This window comes from Phyllostomus hastatus, unplaced genomic scaffold (assembly GCF_019186645.2).
Source record: "Phyllostomus hastatus isolate PE091 unplaced genomic scaffold, TTU_PhHast_1.1 phas_contig_150, whole genome shotgun sequence".
Classification (NCBI taxonomy): Eukaryota; Metazoa; Chordata; class Mammalia; order Chiroptera; family Phyllostomidae; genus Phyllostomus; species Phyllostomus hastatus.
Window position 1 is genome coordinate 6,515,597 of NW_025333611.1, and position 13,796 is coordinate 6,529,392.

At 52.5% G+C, this 13,796-nt stretch overlaps 1 protein-coding gene across 2 annotated transcripts in view; it reads right to left on the reverse strand.

Moving 5' to 3' along the window:
• Nucleotides 1-13,796, reverse strand: part of DOCK2 (dedicator of cytokinesis 2) — a 354,825-nt gene that overhangs the window by 60,679 nt on the left and 280,350 nt on the right. For both annotated transcript variants that reach the window (XM_045820015.1, XM_045820013.1), the window contains exons 28-30: nucleotides 12,632-12,730; nucleotides 10,064-10,158; nucleotides 3,743-3,821 (exon numbers count right to left, since the gene is read on the reverse strand). In XM_045820015.1, the coding sequence (XP_045675971.1) occupies nucleotides 3,743-3,821; nucleotides 10,064-10,158; nucleotides 12,632-12,730 (273 nt within the window). The remainder of the gene's footprint in view (nucleotides 1-3,742; nucleotides 3,822-10,063; nucleotides 10,159-12,631; nucleotides 12,731-13,796) is intronic.

Below are 13,796 nucleotides of genomic sequence, written 5' to 3' on the forward strand. Positions count from 1 at the left end.
TTCTGGGAGTGGGGGTTTGCAGATGCGCACTTGGGGTAGGGACATCGGGCCAGAGGCTCTCTAGGGCCTCCAGCTGAGGCAGGCAGGGCCCCGAGGAAGCCACCCCAAGCACGCGGCCATCTTCCTGCCTGGCGGAGGTGTCCCACGGTGGGCCTCCGGGCAGGTGGTGCTGCGAGCCTCTTCAAGGCCTTAGCGAGTGCTCCCCTCTGTGTGTGCCTTCCTGCACTATTTTATTTCATTTTGTTATTTTATTTTTAACATCACTGATTACATTTCCCGTGAGAAGACAAAGCCTGTCCTTATGCTTCCTCTGATGGCTGGGAAGAACCCGGAAACTTCACTTCATGGGCTTCTCCAGTACAGATTCAAAAATGATCCTGCCCTGCCTGGGGAGCTCAGTTGGTTTGAGCATCATCCCACTACACCAAGGTTGTGGGTTCGATTCCCGGTCAGGGCACATACAAGACTCAACCAAGGAATGCATAAATAAGTAGAACAATAAATTGATGTTTCTCTCTCTCTTCCCCTACCCTCCTCTATCTCACTAAAGTTAATAAATAAAACATTTTAAAAATAAGTATTACTTTTTTAAAAAAAGCTGTTCCCAAGGGGGTCTGGTGCCCAGAAGCCAATCCAGAGACGCCTCCAGGCCAAGGCTGGAACTGCCAAATGCAGAGGCACTTAGAGCTTCCCAAGTAGAGAGACCGGTCTCAGCAGCCACCAGACAGCCACCCAAGGCAGAAACAATTCTCCTGGAGCCAAAGAGCCCATCCGAGGTGTGACCTCTGAGTCCTGGGCCGATCAGAGTTTCCTGCGTGGAGAGTCTGAGCCCGTACTTGTCATATGGCTCTCTGTCCCGGCTCAGCAAGAGCTAGCAAGGACAGGCCATGTCTCTGGAGCTAAAGAGAGCTGTCCTATAGCTTCCAGAGGTGGCATGTTTCTAAGGGACAGTCCAGGAGACTGGAGGAACCTGGGCTTTGCAGACAGGCCTGAACCCTAGCCACCCCACTGAGTACTCAGAGGACCTATAATATTCATCAATATTAGTAAGGTAATATTGATGAAGAAAGATCAACCACTTTTCTGGAGCTCAGTTTATTGGCCAATAAAATGGGTATATCCCAACCTAACAGGGTTATAATGAGCATCGGAATGTCTTAAGTAGATGCATGATAAAGGTTAGTGACCTTCTTTGAAAGCGTGGCTGCTAGAAGACGGATTTACAGCCCACTAGCCGGACTCCACAATCCTTGAGGGCAGGGCTTCGAACCGCTCAAAGCCCGTCGCAGTAGCCCGACCCCACGAAAATTACTCCTAAACAGAAATGCTTGCCGAGTTGAATTCCACAACCTCACTTGGTCTTCCCTGACCATGCAAACGGATGTGAATGCCAGGGCCTGGCATCCTGAACGGGGCCTGGAAATGCAAATTATTTTAGCCCCAAGCAGAAAACATCATTTGTGTAATTCTCAGGTCTCGTCACCTGCAGAGCGGCACCACAGAGCTTCCAGCTCTTGCCCTTTGAATCACAAAGCCACAGCTCTGGAAAAGACATTTGGGATAATCTCATTGCCCCGGTCCCTCCTTTGGACAGCGGCTGCCAAGGCCAGCAGAGCTTAGTGATGGATGCGGTTCCTGCCGATATTAAATGCATAATTAATGAGCCCGTAAGAAGAAACAAGGCATGTTCCAGGCAGGGTACAGAGAACAAATCCATTCTCACACGGGGTGAGGAGAACGTGGGCGGAGGACAGCGCAGATAAGGCTGAAAAAATGATCCCGTTCGTGAGGACTTTTCAATAAATATCTATGGACGTCTCATTAGAAAGGGAGACATTTCATTTCGCAATGCTGGCCACTTTCCCGTTTTACACAGCCCCGCGAGTCTGACAGCCCGAGGCAGCTGCGCGGTGACCAGAGAGGTGCCTCTCTGCTCTCCTGCTCACCGAGAACTGACGTGTGGGTTCCCAGGCCTGACATGTCCAGGACCATCATCGTTATCACCATCGAAGTGGTAACAATTAGTATAATTACAACGAGCTGCCGTGTTCCTGGCACTGTTCTGTGCGCTTCATGTGACGATTCACTAAATCCTCCCAGCAGTCCAAAGAGGTGGCTGCTATGAATGTTATCACTGCATGTGGAGGCAGCTGAGCCGCAGAGAGGTCGAGTAACTTGCCTAAAGTCACACAGCTCGTACACACCCTACTCTATGTATGAAACCCCCACTGCTCTGAGCACCTCTCAGATGCAGCTTCTCTTTCGGGAAAACAGGATAAAACCTGCAAGAAGGGCCTGAAGGGACGCTGAGCTTCCCTGGGACCAGGGGGCAGCTCGGGAGTCAGGAAACCAGGTCCGAGGCTGTGACTGCCGGCGCCGCAGGGGGACGTGGACAAACCAGCCAGCGGTTTTACGGCCCCAACTCGGCCCCACCGCCGGCCCCTCGGTGTACTGTTCCGAGCCGTTCCTCCCGAGGAGCAATGGCCTCATTAACTTCCCTGAACAGACTCGAGGCTGGAGCCTGCGGGAGCCTGGGCCACAGCGCAAGGGGATCGAACACGTGTCCCATGCACACAGCCAAGTGACACGTTTTGTTCCCATATCGGAGGTTTATACGGTCACCGGGACGCTGCCAGGCAGTCAGGCCAATGCGCTGGTGAGGCTCCATGTCTGGCGTGTGACCCGCTGGCTCTGTGTCCCACTGCTGCGCGTTAATCCCGACTCGCAGTGACTCGCTGTGTGACCTCAGGCTATCTACTCGTGGCCCCGGAGTCTTAGCTCTTGCATACTTCCGGCAGAAAAACAAATACGAATAGGCACTAAGTCGTAGCGGTACGGGCGGAGAAGACGGTGCCCATGAAGGTTTCCCGTGGGGTCCTGCGGGATGTGCGGGTTCCGCCCGTCAGAAAACGGCAGCGACTCTCATCACAGGTACAATTCGGGTTGTCGGACTTGAATGCAAGCTGGTGGGAGAAGATCTTATCCAAACGGTTCTAGTTTTCTCTGCATGAGTTTACCAAGTTTTCAGAAGGGACCTGCTGCTTTAAAAAAGAAAGTACCCTGGCTGGCGTAGCTCAGTGGATTGAGCTTGGGCTGCGAACCAAAGTGTCACAGGTTCGATTCTCAGTCAGGGCACATGCCTGGGTTGCAGGCCATGACCCCCAGCAACCGCACATTGATGTTTCTCTCTCTCTCTCTCTTTCTCCCTCCCTTCCCTCTCTAGAAATAAATAAATAAAATCTTAAAAAAAAAGAGTTGGTGCTTCTTGACTGGGTTTTGAGCAGATGTCACTGTGCTGGCCCCAGGGGCACGCTCGAAGGCCCTGTATCTCACTGGTCACCCCAGGTCTTGTCTGCGCTCACTGAGAGTGACTTCTGGAGGAATTGGGAAGTCACAGAGATGTACCTGAGAGCTCTGTTGTCCCGTGTCTATGAGTGGCTTCCTTCACAGGCTCCGGTGAATAGAAAAGTAAGAAAAGGTGTGAAAGGTGGTGCTTACTCTGACGACGCATGGGTGTAAGTCTCCTCTTTAGCACGAGATTCATTGTGTAGTCACATTTGCATATGCTGCTTATCTAATGACTACTGCATCAACAGCCCAATTCCAGACCCTGACACTTCCCACCCTGCCCACCCCTCTGTGGGAGCTGCCAGAGACATGGGCACACTCATGAGTGCACTGGGACGTGTTCCATGAACACCCAGTTTGAGAGCCCAGAGCCACCCCGGGGCCCCCTACTCACCTGGAACTCGAAGTTCGTGTGTTCCAGGAACTTCTGGTTCATGATTTCTGCAAACTTGTTGATAGCTCTCAGGAAGACCCTGGAAGAGGAGAGAAGGTCACCAGGTCATCTGAGTGGTCCGTATCAGGCACCCCTTCCCTCCCCCATGCTCCAGACAGAGACCCCTCAGAGAGGGTCCCGAAGACCCAAGGGAAAGGTCAGCTGACCCACCTTAACACCTGCTCACACCATCCGTTGGATTTCCTTTAGAAAATCTGCACTGCCTTTTGTTTAAACTATTACATGCTCAGGGCAGGAAATGCATGCCAACCAGAAAGACAGAATCTGCCCCCTTCCTAAACAAACAAAGACACACCACCAGATCTCATCCTCTGTAGTAAACCATGGTTGACGTTTTGATGGATGCCAGTGGTCTCCCTGGACATGCACGCACAAATGCTGTTTTACAGATCCCACCGTGGTGAGTGGGGCCAAACGATAAATACTGTTCCACAGCCTGTCTGTTTCACTCAAGAGTACATTGTATGTTCCTTTCATGCCAATGAATTCAGATTTACGAGGTCTGTCCAGAAGGTATCCGTCCATGTAATATGAAAAATAGAGACATTTATTGAAGAAGATACAAGATACAAGAAACACTGTGCACAGGACAAGGATGTCTAAGTCCCTTTCAAACCAGGCACCTTAGGACCTCACACATTTCTCCCAGTCACCATCAGCTGCCCTGTCGTATTTTCATGAATCTCATCAACTGTCTGAAATCTCTCCCCTTTCACGGGTGATTTTAGTTTGGGGAAAGGCCAGAAGTTGCAGGGCACCAAATGTGGGCTGCAGCGGGGACTGAGTCACCTGGGTGATTTGATGTTTCACCAAAACCTCTGCATCAGACATGAAGCATGAGCAGGCGCATCGTCGTGGTGAAGCTACCAATCACCAGGTGCCCATAGCGGTGGCCTTCTGAATCATCCCAGTAATTTCCGCAGAGGAATGTTCAAGCTTAATGCAAAATTTGATGCAGATTCGTTGCTCTACTCACTCAGTCATTTTGAGTGCGGGGCCACACAGTCAGCACACGGGTTCACTCAACAGCATCTACCCCGCCACTGACTAGTACAGTGAAGTCATCATTGTTCACGCATGCACATTCCAGTCCACTCTCCTTGGCTGCCAGGTTACATCAGTAAACCGTTATCATTATACTAACAATGACTGGGCTTTTTCCCGACAGACCTCTGATGCCGTCCCTTTTCATTGCTGAAAGGCATTCCACTGTGTGGCCGCATCACAGTGTATTTAATCAGTCTCTTAGTGCTGGACCTTCCTGCTGTTCCACAGCCTTTTCGGTTATAACAGCGTGTCAGTGATCGCCCTTCTCTGCGCCCCTTGCGCCTGCTACACACACACCTCGCCCCCAGTCTTGCGTCAGAGCTGCAGTGCTGATCAAATGCCATGTGCATTTCACATTTTGGTTCCTGCAACGTCTTCCTGTCTGTCCCTTCCTGTCCCTCCTCCTGCCACACCCTGCCAGCTGGTCTTGCAGCCTCCTCTCTCTTGTCCCTTCAACCTCAGGAGTCCCTTGCCCCCCAGGACGGCTCCGGTCACGTCAATCACCCCTGTCAAAGGCTCCCGCTTCCCACGGGTCAGTGCAAACTCTCTCTCTCGACAGTCGGTGCCCTCCTTGATCGGACCCCAACCTTCTTTTCTAGACTCATCTCTCACTCTTCCCTTGCGCTTCTTTCTGGCTGTTTTCTGAGGACACAGCGGTGCTCTCCCTCTCCTTCTCTTCTCTTCAGGGCAGTGTCTGCGGCATCTCCCTGGCCCCCAAAGGGCACTTACTCATTGCAGCCCCCCCCGCAGGAGCCATCATGGTCTAGGATGACTCATTGGGGTCACTCAGTAATGTGTCTGCTCCACTGTACTTTGCTTGGAATCAGAGACTCCCTCCGTGATCTCATCTGCTCTCCAGTCTGCATGCCTTTGACCCCCCAACTTCTGCGTCTCCACTGCTGGCCTCTGCCTGAGCCCCAGCGCGCCGCCCCTCCCAGCTCTCTGCTCTGCATCCTCGACTGGGTGACTAACAGGCACCTCGAATCCACACGTCAACAACTCCACTCCCGCCAGCTGTCCTCCCCCTGCAGCCTTCCATCCAAGCTAGGGACAAGTCCACTCTTCCAGCTGCTTAAGGGGGGAGGGGTGGGGGGGAGATGGGGAAACCTCTGGTGGAACCCTTGACTTTTCTCTTTCTGTCACATCCAATGCTTGGCCTGTCAGCACATACATTCCGAATTGGACTCCTTTTCATCACCCCACTGCCGCTGACCTGAGCCCAGCCCACCTCGTCTCCCTCCTGGGTGTGCAGTCACCTCTGAGGCGCTCCACGCCCACCTACGGCCAAGTCTTCGTCGCGTGTGTGTATGTGTTTGTGAAATCCGAGAGGCCAGCGGCCAGATCTTACCTGTACAACAGCCCATAACTTTTGACTAACAGTGGACAATCGATACTTTCTCTGTGGAGTGGCTGATCCAGGGAAAATGCCCATTGATCTACCCGAGACTCAACGTGAAGTCGATGAAGGAAGTATTTATGTGAAGGTCATTGCTTTGGGTAATAACTAAAACTCAGTGCTGCCTAGGAACTTCTGGGGGACTGTACAGAACACACTTGCACATCAGTGTGTCCCTTCGCAGGGGGTGAGGGAGCTGTGCTATTTATCCATTAAAGCCAGCCCCTCCCTGGTTGAGTGTGGCTCTCCGTGGCCATTACGTCCCTGACGCTGCTGGCCTGCCCCGCAGCGGGGCCGAACACCCCCCTGCAGCCAGAGAAAGCCCAGAGAATAAAAGAAGTAGGAAGCTTTCAGGATGCATGAGAAATGCCCACCGAAGCTCCAAGTATTTTTGGGGTGGGCCAAGAAAGTGGGTGGGGCCCCTACAGCAACTGCTAAAGCAGACATTGCTTGTGGGGAACCCTCAGGTGTTCATTAAACACTAAAAAGTTTGTTGAACAAAGGGAGATGCATCAGGATCACAAGATTTGCACACGTGTGCATACACACACACACACATGACTGGATATAATTTTTGGCTTTGCCACTTCCCCTGGGTGGGTTTGGGACTTCTTAATATCGCCTTTGATGGCTCGGTTTCCTTGCTTGTGAAATAGCAGTAACGTAACCCCTTTTCACGGGGAGGCTGCGGTGTTCAATGACAAATGCTCGGTGAGTGCTGACCGAGCACAGTGCCTGAACCACACTATCGGGTGACACGCAGTGCCTGCGACACCGTGCCTGGTGACAGCAGCAACATGGCAGCTGTGGCCACTTCAGAACCCTTCAGGTCTCTGCCGTCCTCTTCTGCAGGCAGGGACTGACCCCAAAATGCACAGTCAGGGGACAGGGGACAAGGACAGCCAGGTACCCATTCTGAGGCAGGCAGGACCGCGGGAAGACAGGAATCAAGAGTTGCACCAAACCCTTCACCCCATCAGGCCGCCGAAGCATGACACGTCTTTGGTTTTGCTCTTCCGTCATCACCCATATGCCTTCAGAGGAACGTCTGTATTTCCTCCTCACAGATCAGTATCTGACTCCCCAGACGGAAAGGCGCTGAGTGGCTGCCACGTCACGCAGGAACACTTCAGACTGTGATGTGAGGCGGACACGGGGAGTTTTACACGTTCCTGGCAGCGACGGTGTTATCCATGGTTTCAGTGATGGCCTTTAGTTTGACTGCCGTCCTAGCCCCGTTTCCAGCTCTCGAAGGCCAGCGCAGTAACCAGAAACTGATCAGCCCCCCGTGCTGCAGGGGGGACTGGAGCCCAGAACATCTGGGGGACAGCCCGTCGGGGTTCCTCTGTCGCTCTGGATTCTGCTGCAGCCACACTGTGGGAATCGGAATGTCATCCAACTTCGGTTTCCCACATTTGGGTTTGGAAAGTAGGTCTTTTTCTTCTCTTTTTAAAAGATGATTGTACTTAAAGGCTAAGCACTAATACAGTGAAGAGGGTTAGAATATAAAAAAATACACTCAACTCTTTCTGGGAAAAGACTTTCAACACTTTCAACAGTGAACTTGAATTGTTGAAAACAAAGGTCATGCTCACTTATCAGCCTACGCTTCCTGCATCTCGGCTATGATGTGTAGCAGGCTCGACAAGGTCAACAGTAGTCACAGCCACAGTCACCGAGAGTGTGCTCTGGACCCAGTGCTGGGATCCTTCCTTCCTTCCTCCCCTCCCCGCCCTCCCCTCCCCCCCTCCCGTTTTTCCTTCCATTGTCACAGTAACTTTCTCAGTTAGATCTTGTTTCCATTTGAGAGATGGGGCATGGACATCAGGTAGACGAGCTACACACCTTGCTGAGCTCAGTGCACAGTGAACGTGAGTCGCCACGTTGAGAAATGATTAAGAATTTCAAGGTGGGCAGGCCCTGGCTGGGTGGCTCAGCTGGCTGGAGCATCGTCCCATACAGCAAAAGGTCATGGGTTTGATCCCTGGTCAGGGCACATACTTAGGGTTGTGGGTTCGATACCCTGTCAGGGTGTGTTCGAGGGGAAACTGATGGATGCTTTTACATTGATGCTTCTCTCTCCCCCTCTCTCAAATCAATAATATCCTCGGGTGAGGATAAAAAAATATATAAATAAATAAATAAATTAGAAGGTGGTGACAACAAGGCATTAGACCAAGCGCGGGACCCTTTAGAGCACAGGGTCTCACGTGGCTGCACAGGTTGCGTGTCCAGGGAGCTGGCCCTGACATACGGCTATGGAGGCACCTGCGTCTGACCCGTGATGTGGCCTGGACCTAATTTCCACCCACACTTTAATCATTGCAGAGCCAGCCTCCCACCTGCACGATGTGAACAGGAGAATCAGGTCAAGGTTAGCCCAGGCTGAGAATTCTGACATTTTGCTGCTGGGCTGATTTTCCTCCTGCTGCCATAAGCTTGAATACACAGACAGACACTTCTTTTTGGCTGGATAAACCTCGCCTCCCCTCCGCCGGCCCCTGAAGCTGGCCCCAAGAGCCCTGTGGGCAGTGCGTTTATCAAGTCACACGGCTGGGCACTTGGGCACCCAGGCAGGGGACAGCAGCTTTTCAGAGGACAGAAGAGTAAGGGCCAGCTGGCCCTGGCGTCAGCTCGGAGGAACACCTAACGCAGAACTCTCAGACTGCACTAACGACAGAACTTGGATATACAGAAGTGTTCACGGCCTCCCCTCTTTGCCTCCCTCTGAAGAGGATTCTTCTGCTTCTGCCTCTTCAGTGTTCCCCTCCCACCACCCCCTCGGCGTCTGAGGTTCAGAACGAGAGTAGTCAGAGAGGCACAAAACTCCGAGGTGGTGCAGAGTAAAGGACTTTTCATGGGAAGGACTAAAAACGAACATAAGAAGCCAAAGGAAAGCGACAGAGGAAGGCGGGCGAGGAGCCAAGAAGACCCGGTTCTAAAGGAGTTTGTGAAGAGGAACTGAGAACGAGGTTCTGGGAGGGACCTGTGCCCGTCATGAAACCTGAGAAGCGCCGGGAGACAGGGGCTGGGGAAGGGGAACATGACAAAGTCTGGCTGACTGTTATGATCTGAATTTCATTTGGTTGAAATAATATCCTTTGAGGGAAGGCATTAAAGACTGAAATTGCTTATAATTACTTTGATCTCATGTCCGCTTGGGCTACGGGGATCCGAGGTACACTTGAGTTACACTGGGGTTCTCGGGATGTTAAGAGACATCATACATACACATGGAGACATACATGTATGCATGCACAGTTCCACGGGCAAACCCAGCTGTGAGACGCTCTCACCTGAACACTCGGCCAGAGAGTCACACGACCCAGGAAGGGCTCCCTGGGGCCCCACAGCACAGAAATCTCGGCACAGCCGTCTGATCCCGTGCTTCCCACACTGCCTCTCCCATATGTCACAGCATGTATTGCATTATTTCGGAAAAACAATTACAATAATATCATCTTAATCAGGCTGACCTCAAGCTCTCCTGCCGCCAGGGTTTAGGGAAGGCGCCACAGACACAGTAGGGCATTTGCACTGGCATTTAAGGAGCGCTGGCATTTAAGAAACGGAGATGGTGGGCAGTGGCAGGTGCGGTATAAGAAAAGGCACAAGGAATAAAAAGTTTAAGGAAAAAAACAACAACCAAGAAAGTTCAAGAGCGGTGAGGAGTTTCCTGGGGTTTAAAAACAGAAAGAGAGGTGCTGCTATGCTTCCATTTCTTCTCAGCAGGGAGGAACCTCCCCACCCCGCCCCCGCCAGTGCCCTTTAGGGTGACCGCCGGGGCGCGCGGCTGGGGGAGGCGGGCGGCAGCTCACCTGTTCTGAACCATGCTCATGGCCATCCAGTCCCCAGGGTACACGTTTTTCCCAATGAGGTCCTTGAACATGATGAATGTCTCCATCAGGAAGTCCTGAAATAGTTAAAAAAAAAATCATACCTGTCATTGTGTTTTATAGGGACAAAGTGCCCAGATTTTGTTGGCTGTTTATATTTTTTCTTTGTGATTCTTTGAAGGGGGGCAGGGAGGATAGGGGCACAGCTTCACCAAGTAAACCCAACGAGGCCCACAGCAGCGGGGTTTTAAATGGAAGCGTAACGTTGCTCACTGAGAGACTGTTGCACAAATACAATGGAGCGTGAATGTGAGCTGCAATAGTGTTCTCAAAATAAAGCGCTATCAGTTCTGTCTTTGGGAGTAAAGAAGCAGATGCATTCACTGACGTGGCAATTTTATAATCGTCTTCCCAAATATGTATTTGAGAGGGAAATAATCTACATTACGTGAAAGCATCTCAGGTCACTGAGCACACAAACTGTTATTAAAATGAACGCTGAACGAGCGGCACTGTAAACACAGCTAACGCATGTGCCACAGGCACGGGCGTGGGCTGGTTAGAGGAGACGCCGCAGGGACCCTCTCCCTCCCCCCCTCTCGGAGGTTCTGCGGGGACCTCACACCCCGCGTCAGACTCTGCGGTGGACCCGAGGTGCTCCCCATCTTTGGAGAGCACAGACTCAAGACCGACCCGAGCAGCAGGAGCCAGAAGCACTGCCAGCGGGGCGGCCCCCCGATCTGGAGGAAATGAGGCCACGCCGCCTCCACCTGTGCGCCTCAGGTAAGATTTGAAACCCATAGGAAACCCGTTCAGAGCTTTCCTTAAGCTCGCAGTTTCCAAATTATTTTAACAGCCGAGTTCTTTGTTTCAAGAACATCTTACCTGGAACCTAACCTATAAAAGAAGAAGGGCTGTGGATGAAGAGAGAGAGAGAGAGTGTATGTGTTTACAGAAGAGGAACAGTGGGGCTGGGAGGAACAGGATTCGAGAGTCACTGCTTCATACTAAATTGCAAAATTCTGGGAATTTGATCAGTTCCTTCCCAGCAATCTTTGCTTCTAGGGAAAGTAGCCTCAGTGCTTCCACAGCACGGGGCCAGCGTCTTCCTCAAAGGGCTACTGTGAGAGCAAGGTGGACACTGTCCAGGAGACGCTTTGCACGGAAGGCGCTCACTGCGTGCTCAGTGGTGACGACGGCAGGTGTTGGGATTCATCCCTGATGTCGCGTGGGGAGGTGTGGGTGTTGTCCCAGGCACCTTCCCTTCCTGTGGGGAGGGGGAGGGCCTCTGGCTTGCCCCGGTAAAGCATGGCTTCTGAATGTGATGATGGAGCATGGAGGGGGATTGGAGCCGAGGTTCATGCCCTGCCTCTGCCCCATGTCAGCAACGTGGCCGGAGTGGGCAGGCTGCAGACCTGCGGAAGGGGGCAGCAACCCCTGTGTCCCATGCTGCTGTGAGGCCGGATGAGAAAGTGTGCGTGTTCACTACATAGAGACTCCCTTTCCTACCTTCCTCCCCACCTTTCCGTCCATCGGGGGTCAAAAAGTATGAAGCTGGTCTTCTTCTTCCCACGTCCCAAGACATAGAGAAGTTGAGTTGGCGGGAACCTGTGTTTTTAAGCTTTACTTTTGTTTTATACCCTGAAAGAGGTTCCATTTCTTGCCCATCCCACTCCAATAAGGAGACTCTCTCCCCTGGATGAATGAATGAATGAACGGGAAACAATTGGCTTCCTAATGATCCCCTTTTCATGGGACATTCTCTGAGGTTTGTCCAATTCTGGTGCCTCTGGTCTCTCCAAGGGGAGTTGAAAGTGAGCCCCAGGAGAACCCATGGATATGGCAGTAGAAAGGAGACAATGACAAGGGCGACCACACTGAGGGCAGAGGGACTGGTACCCCCCTGGGACAGCCCAGGCCGGGCTCTATGTGGATCAGGTCATCTGTCGCAGAAGTAGAGACCCACAGGCCACAGGCCACAGGCCACAGGCAGACAGCCCTATAGCAGACGAGTCCGAGAGGCTGGACGGAGAAGGGGCTCGGAGGCCAAATTCCTCCATGCGTTTGTTTTCACACTGAAGTATTAGCTGTCCTCTACCGAGCACGTAACGTCTCAGAGCTCCTGTGCTCTCCCTTGACCCCTCTGCTGTGACATGAACAATACTAGCCCCACTTTACAGAGGAGGAAAGTAGAGTTTAAGAGAGGTTGAGCTGCCCATGGTCACACAGCTAACTGGCGACAAAGCCTAGATTCAAACCCAATTGTGTGACTCCAACATTCACGTGCTTAAGCCCCCAAATGTCCACGATTCACCAACAAATGTTTGTTGAACCACATCTAGACTAGACATCTGAGTCTCATCTCTGGCATGGACTGCAGACATGGTCCAGAAGATATGTACACGCAGAGGCGACCACACGGTCATGTGTGTGAAGCTCGACTCACGCATGCTCATGGTCCACAGCGTAGGCCTCCTTGCCCCGGTCCCTTGAGAACCAAGAGTGTGACGTGTGCCCCTCACGCCGGCCCCTGGCACCCCACAGACTCACCACAAGTTCGGAGCTGGTCTGAAAGGTCTCGATATAGAAGGAATAGTGCTGGTCGCTCATCTGGTGTAAGATCGCTGTCATACACGCCACAAAGTGACTCTGTAAGAAATTTAAAAAAGGCCGTGAAGTAGTGGAGACAGGACCATGAGGTTTATTTTCTCCATTTCTTTGACCCCAACCATCCCAGGCAAGCATAAAAATGCCCCCCAGGGACAGAGGGTATCTCCTTCCCAGATCATCGTATGCAACTTCCCTGTGAGGAAATGCTCCTTCTGGCTCTTTCATCAGCTCATTCAGCCAAAAAGCACTCACGGAACACCTACTGTGTGCCTGGGACTGCGAGAGGAGCTCCAGATACAGAAAAGAGGGCCAACCCATCACCTCTCCAGCTGCTCAGCACTGGGAAAGGGACCCTGTGCTGGCGTCGGGAGATCCAGCTACATCGACATCCTGGGGAGGCAGTGGAATACCTTGCAGTCTTACATGTCTAAGCCCCAGTGCTTTCATCTGTAAAGAGGGACAGTAATCCACCCACGAACCCCAACTGGGGTCTCAGAAGAATCAAACGGCTCCTGTGGCACTTCGCCCTGACGTTCTCTGCAGGAGGACCAGTGGTTGGGCCACCATGAAGGAGCCAGTGGGGGGCCAGTGGCCACCAGGGACCGGCCCCTGTTCAGGGCCACGGAGGATAAAAGAGATGAGAAGAGGTGGTCTTTGCTCCCCAGGAGCTCATGATCTAGTTGGGAAAGTACGATGCACATCCATGAGGGAAAAAGTCCAAGACCCTGGACCCAGGAAGCAGACCACGCACCAGGGATTCAGATCAGAGGGAAATCAATGCAAAGACTTGGAGACTCGGGGGGTCTGGAAGGATCTGTGGGACCAGAGGAGCAAACACCACGCCCCTTCCTGCACCAGAGCCCATTACCCCACCCTGTTCTGCTTTTTCCCTCCCAGATGTCATGAGTCTGTACCTGTGCACTTTCTGTTTGGGCTACAAGCAGGATTTGGGGAGACCCACCCGGGAAGGTACAGGTACCAAAGGAAGTAGTGACCACAAATCCATGGGGTGGGGGGAGAGGCCCCCTGAGACTGTCTCCTGCGAGATTCCACCGGGGCTGCTATCTTAGCCAGAGAAGTCCCACTAGGCCGGGTCAAGGACAAG